Source organism: Sesamum indicum, linkage group LG6 (genome assembly GCF_000512975.1).
Source record: "Sesamum indicum cultivar Zhongzhi No. 13 linkage group LG6, S_indicum_v1.0, whole genome shotgun sequence".
Taxonomy (NCBI): Eukaryota; Viridiplantae; Streptophyta; class Magnoliopsida; order Lamiales; family Pedaliaceae; genus Sesamum; species Sesamum indicum.
The window spans coordinates 3,488,898-3,505,777 of NC_026150.1; the positions used below are offsets into that span (position 1 = coordinate 3,488,898).

Below are 16,880 nucleotides of genomic sequence, written 5' to 3' on the forward strand. Positions count from 1 at the left end.
ATTGTTGGAAAGCAGAGGTAGGCCGGAGAATTTATTCCAAAGCTTGCTTTTGATAATTTGTCGGTCTTTCCTCTAACACCTCCACATTATTCAAATATGCCAAATTCTTACAACTGATGGACATATCCTCTCACTCACTTCACAAAATTACTACTCCTACCTCTGCCCAAACTTTGTATTATAATTTAAAGTGAATTAATACAAGTTTTATTTTAAAAAAAAGTATTATAATTATAATTACTTTTTGAATTAATAGATATCTGACAAATATCCCCTATAACAAGATGTCAATAAAGGTATTTATTAGACGACTATTAATTTATAATTTTCAAACAACGAAATGGGTGCTTGTAATTATGTCAAACCTTAGGAGAGACCCTTGTGATTGTTTCACTTTAAAATTTAAGGATGTTGCATGTGGCAAATTTGTTATAATACATCTGTTGGTTCCAATGGGGTATTTGTGATTTTTCAAACAACGAGTGAGTATTTATAATTATGATAAATTAGAAAAGGGCATTGTAATTTATTCTCAATTTAAATAATAAAAAATTTACAATAAATATACACACACATAAGAATTTTGTAATTTGGAGCAATTTAATAGACAAAAATAGGGGCAGAGTGATTTGTTAAAAGGTCAAAAAATGTGAAGTTGTGTGAAGTGATGATTAGGGTGGAGGAAAATGCAAGCTTCCACCTAAGTTAAAGGTGAAAAAAGAGGTTGTTTTAATACAAAATTGCTCCCACTTCATGTCCAACTTGGAAACCTATGTCTTGGACAGTTTGATGATGCTTGTCGGCCATCTCACTCTCCCTCCACTAATTCTAACTTCATTCATAATAAAATATTTTGTCAAATCAATTACAACTAATTAATGCATCAAATTTCATAAAGTCAATTTATCCCACTTTCCTTTTTGCAACTTCTTATCTTATTAAATAAAGATAGGCCTATACTGTGATGGAATATGTGCATAAAGATGTTAATAAATATATATAGTATGCCCATATCTCTATTTATTTAAGGATAAAAAATTAATATTACTTACAAAATATACAGTGACATTAATGAAATTATTAATAATGGTAAGAATTTAAATTTTTCCGTAAGTCACGAAACTTGCTGAAAATCAGTGAATAATTTAGATGAAAATTCATATTTGTCACCTATTGACTTATTAGATACTTATTATAAGCCAATAGATCTTTTCTAACCAAACATGACATAAAAATTATACAAAATACATTTAAACATCTTACAAACTGCAAATCATTTTGTAAGATGTATGAGCTTATAAAATTATTTTAAATAAATTTACACAGACACCTTTATATGTCTGAATTTTCATATTTCTGTCTTCAATTCTCTGCAAATTAGTACAACATCGGTTCCTGAATCACACTAAAGATATATTTTGATGAACATCTTATGGGGAGATTTGGTTGAAAAACTTTGAATAACTTCAAAATAAAAGAATTTGCAACCTATCAATGATCGATAACATATAGTTCATATTTAAAATTCATAATTTCAAATCTATTGATATAAATGCAGTTCTGAATAAAATTAAATTAATAAACATAATATTAATGAAACCCTAAATAAAAAAAAATCTCTTAATTTTGTCTCTTGTTTAAATAAAGATTCATTTGCCCAATCAAAAAAGGTGATTGTTACTTAGGAATTTCCGCATGAAAAAGGGGAAATTAGTCAACAATTGAGGCACTATTAATGGCTACAAAGGGTGTCGATCGTCAGACCACATTATTTAATTGGGCTGGTTTTGTGATAACAATTTGGACTAATGCATGCAAAAAATACAAGATAATATCATTTAATTAATTAAAAACATTGCTTGAAATAATTAATTTCTATACGTCTGCAATAATGTATATAAAATGCCAAAAGGAGGGTTTATTGTACATGAAATCCAGAAAGATAAGGGATCGATCAGATATTAAAATATAAATTGTTTTCAAGAACTTGAAGGGACACTCATCCCTTCGATAATTGTCCAAATGCAGACATTACATTTCTATATTAATGACTTTTTCCAAACAATTGGTCTTAATTTGTGGAGTGATGAATGTGTACGTTACTGGGTGCACCATCATTCGGTCCGATTTAAGTTTTAATTTAATATTTTTATGATATGATCTTGATAATATTGTGGGTAAATTAGAGATATATTTTTTGAGATTTGGTATAATCTTATATTTGAAAAATTATAAATATTTCACTCAAATGGAAAATAATTATATAGCATCTAGAGAGTGAGCTGGACGAAACTACTTTATTCTTGTTGATTTTCTCTTCAAAAAAAAAAAAGAAAGAAATTGAGGGTGGATAAAATAAATAATTCGTAGAGAATATTTGTACATAAAGTATTTTTAGAAAAATCTAGAAAATATATAAACTTATAAGTCATAACCCACTGGCCATTTTAGTTAGTTCACCACAAAAATTGGATGAAAACCTAACAAAGGCTAACAAAATGTGCTCATTGTTAGACAAACATTAAAATAAATAGTGTATTTACAATTTCTCAAAATAACGATGATGTATTTTTAATTATGTCAAACCTCAACGAATGTGGCTGTAATTTACCTGAATATTGTAGTATGTAAGTTTCAATACTAATGTTCTACGTATTGTTTTCAACATTTGGCTGTGTTTTCTTCAAGTGATTAGGCCGGATATCCCTATTACTCATTTACTTGCAAATGCCGTGGTTCTTTGTTATTCCCACAAGCCGTTATAGGCCTTGATAAATGCATGATATGAATCTCACCCAACCTAGTGGGATATATTATCCCACGAGACCTATGTGCATGGACTTAAAACTCAAATTACAGATAGCACTCACTTATACAAACAAGCCCCCTTCTCCTTGTCCCGGACATTTGTTGGTCATGGATTTTAATGAGAGGGTAACTTTAAAAATTGATAAAATATAATTTATTTTAACAAGTAAGCATAAAATTAATTTTATCAGTCCAAATAAACAAGATATATAGTGACAATTTTATTCCATTCCACACTTAATTCATCATTATTTATACCAACAGAATCCCATTACCCAAAGTAAACGAGCTCTTAATTATGCATATGTGAATATGAATTATGTCTGATTTAAGTTTAACTGAGTGTTAATCTATTCTAATAAGTAACAGTTAGTTAATTATAAATTTAATATTAATAATTAATATATTAAAATTGATGATATAATAATCATGTATGTATTGGAGAAGAGTTTTTCATAATTATGTTATTGAAATTAGAGAGATGAGAGTGATGATTGCATAAGAAAGGCTCCTCTCGTGCACATTTGCAGGCAGGAAAGGAAAACGGATGGTGTGATACACATCTGGCACCCATTTTCTTACACATATATTCATCACCTTTTCTGCAAAAGAAACCCACAAATCTTTCTGTTCTGAAAAGAAATAAAGTGGCAAATGTTGCTCACTCCACTTACCCCAACATGCACACATATTTGTACATATATAAAGTGAAAATATTTCTTTTTTTATTTTATTTTTTATTTTTACATGATCGGACATCCTTAAACTATTATCTACAACATCACGATTTTATCTTTTAAAAAATATCTTATTAGGACGAGGATGTTTGGCTAAATTTATTTTAAAACATCTTATAATCTCGTACATCTTATAACTAGATTTTTTTGAAAGCTTATAATATATTAGATAGTACTTTAAAAATAAGTTCATTAACTGTTTGGATAAAATAAGATTATGAAGCTTATAAAATATTAAAAATGACAGTTTTTTGTTATTAATTTGAAGGAATTTATTAAGATCTTAAAAATAAATTAGCAACTCCTTACTTTTTTTAAAAAAAAAAAATTAAAGAGCTCATAACTCGTAATATCTTATTTAAAGAACTTATAAACTCGTCCAAAGTCTCTTCTAACAAGAAACTTATAAAAATAAATAAATAAATAATACCTCACATCATAGAACACAAATCGCATTATACAACATCAATTACCTTCTTTTTTTTCTTTTTTTTTTTCCTTTTCTTTATGCTTATGGTTTCTGTTGTAATCGATGGCATAGCAGAAGTCTAGTGGGAAATCATTCTGGAATCTCTCAATACATATAAAAATAAAATAAAATTAAAGCAAGTTTTATTAAATATTTATGTCATTATTATTTTTCTTTTTCTTTTCTTGGTGGGGTGGGGTGGGGTGAGGGGTATAAGATTGATGATTAAGATTGTATGAATTTATGAAAATTCCCCCGTGTGTTAGTTACCATAGTCATTCTTGTATAATAATTAATCTCTCTATCTCTGTCTGTCTGTCTGTCTATATGTTATTATTGTCCAATTCATTGTAGCACTACTCCTACTCCACTCAACTATTATCATGTTTTCCTTACACGTTAATACTTTACAGTCTAACCAATTTCGATTTTTCATTTTTATTTATTTAATATTTAATTCTTATATTTTCTTCAAACTCGACTATATATGCTCGTAAGTCTCGAGTACATCGTACATGTAAGGAAGTTTTGCAACAATAGTTTGAGGGGAAATATACAATAGTTGACTGATTATTAGGCCGCAATAATTAACGATGCAAAAATGCATAACTGATAATAAAAATCTTTAGTGTCAACCAATTAGTTGAGGGGAAATTCTTATCTGGATCAAGTTTGATCGAACCAAACCAATCACAAAGCAAGTGATTGGTCACTTTCTCTGAACTGTCCACAAATTACATGCCAAATGTATTGCACTTGTCGTATAATTCATTCAGCTGAACTAAGTCCGGGCCAAAAAAAAATTCTTAATTGAGTTGGCATCACTATCATCGTTGAAAGAGAGCGTACTGTATTCAAACCCAGGTGTCCCCCAACTCCCCAATTAGTCTACTGTACTAAAAAAGACAATAAAACCTCTTGGAACGAAGAACTTGCTTGCTGGGCTTCTTTAGTTATACTAAGATATAAACAGGGCTAAAAGCGCAGTGGGCCTTTTGTTGTCCATTACTTTAGCCCAAACATTAATTTAAAAATATAATCCTTGCTTTGTTGGGCTTGATTTATGATCCTATAAACATAGTAAGAAAAGGACCATGATGTCCCTATAGATCACAAAAATATCAAATCAAATACTAGATTCGCCTTCAGTCGTGCCATTTGGTTTCACATAACTCGATCTCTACCTAGGATGCAGGCTAGATTGATGATGCTCAATTTTACCGGTTATTTTGATGTGATTGGTTCAAATAAATTACTCTTAAAAATACTCAAAAATCAAAAGATTAGGCCTTGGGTCCCCATTTCCTTTTCTATTTTTTCCCAATTTTTCATTCTCTTCTTTTAAAATTAGGGTGTTTTATAATTTGTTTTTAAAATTTTGAAATTATTTAAAAAATTATAAATACCTTTCGAAACTAACAAATACTCATTTACAATAAGTTGTTACGAGGGGTATCTGTTAAACGATTATTAATACCATGACAGTATTTATAATTTTTTAAATAATTAAAAAATAATTATAATTTTAGCAATTTCAAAAAAACCAGCTGCAATTTACCCTTAACGTTAAGCTCTAAAGCAGTAACAGGTTATCTAGTACAGCTGAAGAGCAATAGGTTGCAATTGAGTGTACAAGTTATTTAGTACTAGAAACAGGACCACTTGTGCACCCCCCATCTCCATGACACATAAATACTAGGGTTAATAATGTTTTATCAATATACATCAGCAATCAACAACAATTTTAGCAAATTTTTAATGACAATTGAAGCTGGATTGTTCGATGATCAATTGTGGTGCATATATGTTTAATACAGGATAATGCAAACATTATCATGTGTAGTTAGGTCACCAATCGCCACGACTTGCTCAAATTTGAACACAATAGTTTTCTTCTGCTCAATTCCATTTAGTGTAGATAAGATTTGAGGATTCATTTGCTGAATTCCACATATTTTTTTGGTATTTACTGGTCGTTGTGACACGTAGTTTTTGTGTACGTATAATAAATTAACACATCATATTAATTGCAAATGAAAAGTTTAAGTAACTTACAAGTCCCAATACCTCATCTCTTCAGCAAGGCATCTTTTTGGGATAAATCCATAATACTCATACAAAATCAAAACAAATAATATTTTATATATCAAAATTTCGATCGAATTACAAACTACGTCAATCAATATAAATTACTCAGCCACCATTAAACAAACGCCAACGGTGCCACGCCACGCAACTACCTTCTCCTATAATGTGTCTCTCTGTCCGTCTGTCCCACTATTTTTATGAATCTAATTTCGTGCAAATTTTGTACCACTCATTTAGGTACTCTCCAACTTAATTTAATTCTTCATTGTATAATTTTTTGGGCACGGTAATATTAGGTGCCCAATGCAATACTTCACAGAGATGTGGTAATTGTTGGGAAACAAGTTATGATTTTGTGTGATGATAATCACTTTTTTATAATGAATCTAACACTTGAACTGTTATATGATTTAAAGTTTTAAATTACATAATTACTAATAGTTATAATTTTTAGTACATGGATTGTAATTAATAATAGGGATAATTGAAATTACATGTGAATTTTCTACGGTTTGAAAAATTATATATAATACTACTGAAGTTTGCTTCCATTTAACAAATAAGTCTCTTTCTTAGTCAATATTCAACGAATTTGCTGATATTAGCAACAAAAAAAAAAATAGATAGAAATATATCTTTACTCTCGATTGACTTATCTGATTTATTGTATGTCAAATAAATAATTGTATGATCAAATCATCACACATTAATGCGTGTGAGAAGATGTATCTTTACCATTAGAATAATAGTTTAGTTGGCTAAAAATTTGTTTGACCTGCAATAAGTAATAAATCAATTGAGGGCAAATACTAACTTTCATTCTGTTTCTTTGTTAATATCAACAAGTGAATTTTAACTAATGAAGAAACCTATTTATTAGATAAAAACAAACTTCAGAAGTAATAAATATAATTTTTCAAATTATATAAAGTTTATATAAGTAAAACCTCTATAAATTAATAATCTTGGGACCATGAAATTTTATTAATTTAAAAATATATTAATTTATCAATAAATTAATATTTTATTAATTAAAAGAGAGACTTTTTAAATTCAGCAAATTTAGTATATATGTATTGAAAATAAATGAATTCATATATGTTTCATTGATTATATTCATGCATCAATCAATTCTTTGTAACTAATTAAATATATTCATGTATAATATCAATTCATTGTATATAATTAACTATTATATTCATAGACGCATGTATCAATTCATTGAAATTACTTAAATATATATATTTACATTTAAATAACTATTATAGCCAATTAAATATATTAATGCATGATGAATGAAACATATACTATATAAATCTCAATATGAAAATAAAATAATTCATGACACCCGATCATGTCTTCTAATTTAAAACGCATCGCAAAATCATCCATGAATGATCAAATGTATAAAGTATTACAGACTTCATATTTTAGCAAATTACCATAATATTTATAATTATAATATTTATGAATTATTAATTTAGAGTTTTAATGGGACCTAATATTTATAAAGGAATTTTTCAAAAAATTATTATCTTATTATCTTATCGAATTTGATGATTTTTTACAAAGACCCAAGTTAGGACCGGAAGATTTTATTATTTTAGAAAATTTATTAATTTACAGAGATTTTACTGTATAATTATACCAGACTTAATGAAAGAAAATTGTAACTATTTCCTTAATTATAGTAACACTATCATATGAAATTGATGTAATTGGACGATTTTTAAGTGTACACGAATGTATATTGTCTAAATGGGTGGCTTGAAACTTCATTTGCTCACACATGCCAAGAATTTTACATGCATATCAATATTATTATTCTGGAATATAAACAGCAGACAGATTATGAATTTGAGACCTATTAATATTTCAATATTAAAATCTATTTTTTAGTAATAATTATTGATCTATTATATTTATGCTTATTATTTGGCTATTCATATATATATATATACATATTTAATATTTAAATATATTAATTATTAATAAGTAAAATTCATAATATAATTATAAATAATTTATTAAAAAAAAGTTAGCATGGAAAAATTATTTATGAAGAGGGGATAATTTTAATAAATTCTAAAAAGTTTAGGCTGAGAATTAAATAGAGAAACAAATGTAGGGTAATTGGAAATGGGCCCTCCACAGCATAAGTCTTTTTCAATTATAGGCCTAACGCATTAAATATAACCTAAAATTTTATCTGCCAACTAAGCCAACTAATTTAAATGACGAAATTGAAACTCTATAATTTAAAAAAATATGAGTTTAGATTTTATTAATAAATAAATATTTTTATTTTAATTGAAATAATAATTTTATTTTTATAATAGATGATAATTAAATAAAATTATCTGATATTGATAGATAATATATAACTAATATTGCTGTTGATATTTATTTATTTAGATATCTAAAACTTAATGATTGTAATAATAGTTAATTGCTAAACCTTATGCAACATAAACATTTCCTTTAAAAAATAATCATTATTAAATTAAATTGCAAAACAAGAATTTCAACTCCCATTTATGATAATTAATTAATCCAAATGACAACAGTGCCCCTACTCTCCATCGAATTTACAACAAAGCACAACCCTCCGACGCCCGCCCGACCGGCCGGCCGGCCAACCCCCCACCATTACACAGAATTAATGGACTAAAAAACTACCCTCAAACGCACACCAACAATTCGAAAACCCCAGATCTTGGATTTCTTTTGGACCCCTACTTTTTCCTCAAACCTTGAGGAGCTTCGCAGCCCTAACCACTGGATTCTCCCTCGCAATCGCCTCCCGCCCAGCCGCCTTGTAATCGTAGCTGCAGTCGTGCCGATCTGAGTATCTGTGCTCCGAACAGAACACGTCACCACACCTGCATCGGAAACCCATCAACCCGATTCGTTTCCTGCAACCCGACCCGGAACACCGGGTCACCTCCCTGGGTCTCTTCAACGACCCCCCACGGTTCTCCATCGGAGCTACCAGATCGGGCTTATCAGGGGAAGCGGCGGAGCTGATTCTCGGGTCACAGGCGCCCGATTGCTTCGGATCTGATGTATCCGGCGATCTGGCGGCGGGAAGCTGTGGGTGAGGCGAGGGAAGGGTCTGCGGCGGGGTGCATATGGGTAAGTTTTCCGGGACCTTGAGCTCGGTTTCTTCTTTGTCTCTCTTTTGGGCCATAGATTTGGATTGGAAGGAAGAGAGAGAGAGAGAGAAGGGTTGGGGGTTGCGTGTGTGAAAAAGCAAAGGGAAATGAGTGGAAATGGAGGAATATTGCGGGGGTGGGGGGGGGTTATATTTATGATTAGGGATAAAATATGGGGCGAGTATTTTAAGGTGTTGGAATATTGTGGGCCTTATTTGGAACGCGTATGGTATAGGCATCAGGAGTTTCTGCCTTTGTAATCACCTTATTACCCTTCTTCCCATTTTGCCCTTGTATTACTTTTTTTCACTCTATAATAACCCCCCCTATTTCTGCCCTAAACTCTATTTCGTATTAGCTCAACTAATTGTAGACGTAGAATCAATGCATTTCTACCCATCTCATTGCGCCAAATTATATTTTTAGTGTTATAGTATTCAAATTTAATATTTTTACTCCTCTTTTTTATCAACTTTTAAAATAGTCTTGAAATTAATAAAATCGACACATATTGCTTTATACTTTCGAAATTTTTAAAATGGTTCTAAAATTAAAAAAATTCGACATATTTAGTCTCGTATATTCTTTAAGGCAGAGAACTAAATATGTCGAGTTTTCTCAATTTTGGGACCATGTTGAAAGTCCTATAAAGTAGAAAACTAAAAAATATATCTAATTTTCTCCATTTTAGGGCTATTTTAAAAATTCCGTACAACATGAGGCTAAATATGTTGCATTTTTTTAATTTTAAAATTATTTTAAAAAATTCATAAAATAAAAAATTAAAAGTGTTAAACCTTCAATTCTATAAAACTTATAAGTATAATTTTATTTAAACTTTGGTCTTCCGTTCTTTTTTATTTTTAAAAAAAAATATTAATCTTATGTATATCTTACTGCACAAACAAATAGAAACCCTTACAACACAAAAGTCGCGCGTTGGTTCATATGAGAATTAGTATGCATTTATAGTAACTTATTATTTTATTTATTCATTTGATTTATTTAAAGTTAATTGGTCTGACATTGCTTATATGTTTTATTTGCCATTAATGCATCAATGGCATGTTTTTATTAAAGAAAAGTTCAAAATATTTTATACTTTACATAGGTATTTAGTTAAACTTGTTTAAAATTATAAATTCATACGTCTCATAAAACATTTTTAGAGCTTATAAATTTTAAATCTTATTTTAAAATGTGTTGTCGGAGTTTTTGGACGAAATAAATGGTGGACTTTACAAATTGTTAGTAATGTTAAATGTATAATTAATTAGAAAGATTTTTTTACATAATTTTACAAATAAGTTAAGAACATTGATGTTGTGGGCGATACTATTGTGCTCATGTACTCGCCGTTCTGATATTTTTCAAAGCATCACAATTTTGTCCTGAATCGTTTAAACAAGTATTCCATTAATGAATAGAGACATCGGAGTTCACAAATCATGCAAATTCCTCGTCTGCAACTAATGTCGGGTGTATAAGCTTTTAAATATTGATTCGAGTCGAGATACTTGATGATTTGGCTACTCTCTGGAATGGGGTCCACTTGAAGTATCCGATCTGTATGAATGAGGTTAGCCTGCACACAAAATCTTAAGTTTGTTGAGGTAATCTTCAGTTAAAACCCTCTAACAGTAAATCAGTACTTGTTAAAGATTACAAGACCCGCATAAATGCTTGTGAACATAATTAATGTATATCCATAAAATAGAGCCCCCAATGCATTTACAAGGACTCATATGTCAGAACCTGTACAGTCTACTTGTCTATTATATAACCATTAGATGGGTTGGGAGATCCACGATCCATAATATGGATTGCGATGTCAAGTGGGTTGGATACGATCCAACACACTAAAAAAAACGTCGATCCTTAAAATATTTTAATATTCTATATTTTTTTTACAGACAAATTTGTATTGCGATGTTATTTACTATTTATTTCTATCAAACATCTTATAAAATATTTTTTTTTTAAAAAAAAAAAGAAAACTTAAAACAAACTCATAAAAACAGCCCCGCTAATGAAGTTAGGTTAGGTATGAAAGAAGAAGAATTGGCAGCATGATGTACGTGTGGGTTTCGTATTTGACGGAGAGTTAGAATTGGTCATTCACCTTTTCAATTGGCTCAGTTGCATCAGCATCACCATCCCCTTAGTGGAGGGAGATAATTGAGACACCAATTTTGACGAGATTGTGCAAGTTATAACACTTGATTCAAGCTCCTCGCATAGAGGTGTTAGGCTACAACACAATTAAAATAATAATTCATTATTCTTATCTAAAAAAAAAATATATATATATATATATAAGAAAAATATACAATTATATATAAATTGATTTTTATAATTTTAAAATTTTGATAATTTTCATCATTTTTCAATCAATCTGGTCGAAAAATAGCATGTGACTTCCACATGACCTAATTAAATCAATGTTTTAGTTCTCTACTTAAAGAGCTTTGATATTTTTAATACTGCGTGAATTCATTTATAAATTTAAAATTACAATTTAATTAAATCATATACAATTTTTGCAAAAATAATAAAATTATAGATTTAAATTACGAAAACTAATTGGTAAGTGATCAAAATACCAACCTTGGAGGTACATGATTAAGTTGTATTTTTTTGTAATAAGATTGCGACTGCCTTTGTCAGCATGATGTCACAGCCGCCTAATGTACAGGCAGGCCTGCTCAAACTCATTTTTATTTTCACAATTTCATGTAATCATCATTACTAAACTATACTGAACCATTTTGAATATGCCATCATAAGATATTAATTTTTATTTTAAAAATTAAATACGATTACGAGTTTTATATATTATTGATGATGATAATTTATAATTACTATGATCAAAAAAATTATCAAAATATTAGAAATAAGTTACGATCTCTATAGTTCTTTGTTAACGGAGTTGATACATTTCTAATATATCATTTTATTCATAATCTATTTTTAAGTATAATTACACATTATTTTCTTAAAATTTGATGTAATAAAATATAAATTTTTTATGATTTAAAAAATTATATATGATATTCTTAATTTATTCATGTTTAACAAATTGATCCATATTTTATCAAAATTCACAAAATTTATTGATATCAATAAAAATTAAATAAAATTCATATTTAATTACCACGATTGGCTTATTACTGACTCATTGCAGTTCGTAGGTCAATAAATATTTTCAGACCAAAACTACCCTTAGATGTCTTCATACACTAATGTGTGTGAAGAGATCCATCTTCACCCTTATAAGAGTAGTTTTGATTTTAAAATATTTGTTTCATGACCTATAATAAATCTGTAAGTTAATTAGAAATAAATATAAATTTTCATTCAATTTTTTTATTGATATCAAAAGAATCTATGGAGTTTACTAATAGATGGACCTATTTATTAGGCGAAAACAAGGAGTAATTTCTCAAACCACGAAGGGTTGTATTTATACCTTATTATTATTGGAGAGCACCTTTTTGGTGTCTAATTTTTTATGATCTGTCGTTTCTTTTATTTTTTTAAAAGAATAGAACAATTTGTTTGTTTTTTTTTTTTTCTACAACTTCCAATTGTCTCTCTCCCTCAATTTCCCTATTAGTTTTTCCTCCCCCACTTTCTCTAAATAACTACTCACAATCTTTTTAATATTTTTAATTTATTTAACTAAAATGTATGCTTTGAAAAAGTAAGAATTATATTATTTATAATTTAAATTAATTGCACATACATTTGGGTGTGCCCCACACACACAGAGACGAGTTTTACCATTAATTTTTTTTTTGTTTCAATTAACTGTACTAACTACATGAAATTTGCAAGTCACCACCTCAGACCATTTATCGGTGGAATAAGTTTCATTGAGAAATAGTTACATGCCGCGCATGTACATATATCGTGGTGAATAATATTTATTTATGATAAATTTTTTATTATATCCATTTATATTTATGGAAAAAAATTTAATTCTTTTATGGTGTGTGAGAAAAGGGGGTAGGAATTATAGTGTAGGGCTGAAAATAGCAAAAGATTGAACTGCAAGGAAAGATCATCAAAGGTAAACGACCCAATTTCGTGTTTTATAAATATATTTATATATCTATATATAGCAGAGCGAAGTTTGAAAATTTTGATTTGAATTTTTTAATTACTGAGAAAAAATTTCATTGGTTAGAAAATTTAATTTATTTTAAATTAATAATTTAATTCGTATTTAATAAACGTATAATATATTTAAATTACTGCATTTTACCCATCGAAAATAAAAATTTTATTTTGTGTAAAAGATTCGTTTATAGCATTATGTATTACAAAAAAATTATTAAATTTAAAAAAATTATATAATCGTACATAACATCAATTTTATGTTAATATATATATATATATATTATAAAATATATTTTTATTTCTTTCTATATGTTGTAAAAATAATTTTTTTTTATCCTTTGAAAGTTGAGTTATAGTTTTGATGGGCGGCGCTACGTTGAACTCTTCAAATCCAATCGATTTGACTTCCTGTGCTCTACGGCCCTACTTTCACATCCTAATTCTTCCCTTGAAAACGACCAATAAAATCTTTTCCTAGAGAGAGGGGAAAAAACAGTAAAAAGGTCAGCATTATTTTTTATTTTTAATTAAGGATAATTACAATATCGTCTTTTTAAATTTAGCGTAATTATGTATAAAATTTTTATAATTTAAAAAATTACAACTAATACCTTTAAGATTTACTTTCGTCTAATAAATAAGTTCTTCCGTCAGTCAAAATTAACTGAATTTATTGATATTTTGTTAATAATAGAATGAAAATTAATATTTACCCTCAATTGATTATTACTGACTTATTACAGATCAAATAATTTATTTCGGACTAAACTGCCCCTATACTCCTCACATGCATTAATGCGTGAAAACGTATGAGTATAATTTGATCATAAAAAAATTTACTTGACATGCAATAAATCAATTATAAATAAACGGGAGTAAATATAGATTTTTTTTTTATTAATATCAACAAATTCGATAAATTTTAATTAACGAGAAAATTTATTTATTAAAAAAAAAATAAACCTTAGAGGTGCTAGGCGTAATTTCTCAATCATATAAGAAGAGAGTGTAATTATTCATTTTAATTATTGGGTGATGAGGGTGTCAATTATTACAATTAGGAGTATGATGATATTGGATACGTGATTTTTATTATATTTATTAAATTAAATAAAAGATAAGACAAATAAAATTAAAACCGATAAAATCAACTGAATTTAATGTGTATAAATAAACGCATTAAGTGACAAAAGAAATTATTTCGTCACAATACTTTACATTATTTTAATAGTGATAATCGTGCAAAAAATGTCAGTGACAAAAATTATAGACCAAAATAAATTGTGCAGAAAATTATCATTAAAAAACAGTAAAACACATGTATAACGACAATTTATATTGAAAAAAATTATAATTTCAGTCCTCTAATTTAGGGGTGATAATTTTAGTTCTGTACGAATTGATTTTGATAATTTAATCATGTAATTTTATAATTTTAACAATTCTCGTCGTTTTTCGACCAATTTAGCTTGAAATTCAATTCACTTGCATTTTTAGTCTTATAAATAAATTCGTGCATGATAAAAAATAATAATTTTTTTAATTATAAGACTAAAAATATCAAAGCTCCCTAAGTTACAAGAGCATAATTGCAATTTAATTGTGTTATATGTAGGATTAAAATTGTCAAATTTTTAAAGTTATAGAATTAAATTGAAAAAAATCAATTCGTGTAGAACTAGAAACGATACGCCCACAATCTGCAATACTAAAATTATATGTTTTTCATTTATATATATTCCCAACAAATTATATAACTCTTATGTCATCATATTTGTATTATCACTATAAATGTCTTTAATAGTTTGTAGTCAACGTACTTTGTACATAATTCTTCTTGCTGCAATTAATCACATTATGATAAAATATAAATATTAATAATTAATATATATTTCAGAGACAATTTTAAAATTGTTGGCTGATAACACTTTCAATAGTATGGAATAAAGTGTTCAAAACTTTTAGTCCTCTATTTTTCAATATGTCCTTAAATTAAAAAAAAAAGAAAACCCAATATATACATTTAGTCCTATATTTTTCATAAAATTTTTAAAATAGTCCCAAAATTAAAAAAGCTCGACACATTTAGTCCCCATATATTCCCTAAAGCATTGGATTGCATAATACGTCAATTTTTGTTTTATTTTAAAACTATCTTAAAGATTTCTAAAATAGAGCGAGCACAAAATGTATTTAAACTTTTCCATTTTAATACCATCTGTAAAATACTAAAAGCATTGAAACCCTAAAAGTGTAATTATGCCCTTGCAACTAATATATGTTTCATTGTTTGCACGTAAAAATTGAAACACAATATAACACAACATATATAGAAGTAAAGATACTTAGGGACTAATTCATACATCGAAACACTAAATAAAAATTAAAGTGTCGATATGCAAATATATAGTTAATTATTAATACTTCATTTGGAAATATTTAAGAGATAAAAAAAAAAAAAAAAACAAAGATGTATATATATAGCCGGAACATTTTCTTTAGGTAATCGCATTGAAAATTGCTCAACATGCCAAGTAAAATTCGGCTCTTCCCACCCACGCACCTTTAATTTCATCCCACAAATTAACAAAATCATCAAAAAACATAGAAATTAATAATCATAATAATAATTAGTAATAATCCAACCATCTTCATCCTCATCCTTAATCGCCATCACATGATTGATCATTGTCCGATCAATCATTCCACATGCTAAAAACACCAGGATTTGATCCCTGCACCGTCGTCTCTCCCGACCACCCGCCGTAAGCAGCTGCAGCCGAAGGAATATGATCATAATCCACTTTCACCAGCGCCAGTTCCTCAGCCGAACCACCTCCACCTGAACCCGAACCTGATCCCGATCCCGACCCCATCGCCAGCCCGTTCCCAAGAAACCCTCCGCTGTAACTCCCACTTGAGCTCCCATTGTTATCCATCACAGAAGATGAAGACCCCATGTTCATCAACCCATGCAGCAGCACCGGATTATAGCTCCCGTAGAACTGGCTCGAGCTGGAGCTGGAATGATTAGGGTTCACGTTGTAAGAACACGGCTGCTGTTGATGCAGCTGCAGCTGTGTCTGAATGTAGCTCTGATAATGCGAGGAATCCTGAGTAGTACTGTAGTGGGAGAGATCCTGGTTCTGTAAGGAGAGCAACGGCTGATGACGACCCGCCGTACTGGAAGGTGGAGCCAAGAGAGATCATTTCTTCGCGTTTTCTTGATGACTCGATTGCCTGTGCCTCCTTTAGACGTTTGGCGGCTCCGCCGCCGATAGGGAGAGTGTTGCTCTCTAGTATCGCCTTCACGTCGTAGCGGCTCATGTCGAAGTTTGTGACAGCGTTTAGGCCTCTGAATTTGATCGCCGCGATGTCGTAGGCTTCCGCAGCTTCCTCCTCAGTGCCTGGATCAAGAGGAAGAAGAGTATATATATATATATATATATATATTTGCAGATTCATCAATTAGATAAACAATTGAAGGATTAATTAAATTGA

The 16,880-nt window shown here is 29.0% G+C and overlaps 2 protein-coding genes across 2 annotated transcripts in view; both read right to left on the reverse strand.

The window, feature by feature from the left end:
• LOC105163557 (zinc finger A20 and AN1 domain-containing stress-associated protein 5-like) lies at nucleotides 8,606-9,400 on the reverse strand. The gene has a single exon (XM_011081960.2). It carries the CDS (start codon nucleotides 9,290-9,292, stop codon nucleotides 8,849-8,851), a length of 444 nt encoding a protein of 147 aa, XP_011080262.1. The 5' UTR covers nucleotides 9,293-9,400; the 3' UTR covers nucleotides 8,606-8,848.
• Nucleotides 15,851-16,880, reverse strand: part of LOC105163607 (AP2-like ethylene-responsive transcription factor PLT2) — a gene marked incomplete at its 5' end in the record, with an annotated part of 2,935 nt that continues 1,905 nt past the window's right edge. The window contains 2 exon segments of the mRNA XM_020694831.1: nucleotides 15,851-16,544; nucleotides 16,546-16,841. Coding sequence (XP_020550490.1) covers nucleotides 16,076-16,544; nucleotides 16,546-16,841 — 765 coding nt within the window.